At 33.7% G+C, this 842-nt stretch overlaps 1 protein-coding gene across 1 annotated transcript; it reads right to left on the bottom strand.

The window, feature by feature from the left end:
* Positions 1-97: 97 nt before the first annotated feature.
* LOC106512009 (speedy protein A) lies at positions 98-734 on the bottom strand (the record flags this gene model as incomplete). Its single annotated transcript, XM_014000714.1, is given in 1 exon segment — positions 98-734. A coding segment is annotated over 1 exon segment (56 nt), but the record flags the coding sequence as incomplete, so codon positions are not given.
* Positions 735-842: the final 108 nt, after the last annotated feature.

The following is an 842-nucleotide window of genomic DNA, read 5'->3' as shown; positions in this document are numbered from 1 at the left end:
TGGTGAAACTAAGGAAATTTTAAAGTTAAAACAAACCCTGGACACCACTGATTATTCACATTACCAAACATTTGAAAAATAAACTGAGGTCATAATGTTAATTTTATTGGACTTTTCATTTCCATTTTATTTTTGTAAACATTTAGCAAAACTTTCAGCTGAATATGCTTGACTGGTGCTGTAGTATGGGGTCAGAACATATGCTGCATAACATTTGTGTAAAAAGCAATATGTTTGTGTAACAGCTTATCACAGCAAGTTGGAGTCGAGAATAACAGAAGACAAGTTCAAAATTTACCAAGTATTCCAAACTTATCAGGCAGTTTGAACCATGGGCACATTGGTAACAAACCTGAAAAACTCACCCAGGAGACACCCTTTATAACAGACAGTTGAGTACATCATGTGTCCAGATATTCAAATACAGAAAAATTATCAAAGATAAATAAGTTAAATAAATAATCCAATAAATACATATAGGTCAGTTTTTATGTATTGACTGATAGCAGTTCCTTGTTAGGTTTATACTGAAATAGAGGTGCACTAGTAAACAAGAAACCATTGTTTTTGCTTCAAAGTCAACACAAATGATATTCGGGTCTTTACTTTAAAGAGTTAAATTAATTGAATGTAATAATGCACAGGAACATAAAGAAACATCTGAGCTGGTTTTATTCTCTACATCTCGATCCAGTCCAAGAAGGCGTCGATTGAGTCACAGGAAGAAGATTCTCCTGTGAGAAAGAGAAGATGGACAAAAAAATGAGTGCAGGAAGCACCACTTCATCCTGTTCATGTTTCAATTTTGTCTGCTTCAGTGTTTTTGTAGACAGATGTGATTA

The sequence above is a fragment of the Austrofundulus limnaeus genome, unplaced genomic scaffold, assembly GCF_001266775.1.
Source record: "Austrofundulus limnaeus strain Quisiro unplaced genomic scaffold, Austrofundulus_limnaeus-1.0 Scaffold3846, whole genome shotgun sequence".
Lineage (NCBI taxonomy): Eukaryota > Metazoa > Chordata > Actinopteri > Cyprinodontiformes > Rivulidae > Austrofundulus > Austrofundulus limnaeus.
Note: the sequence above shows the minus strand (reverse complement) of the source record. Positions and strands in the feature narration are given on the sequence as shown.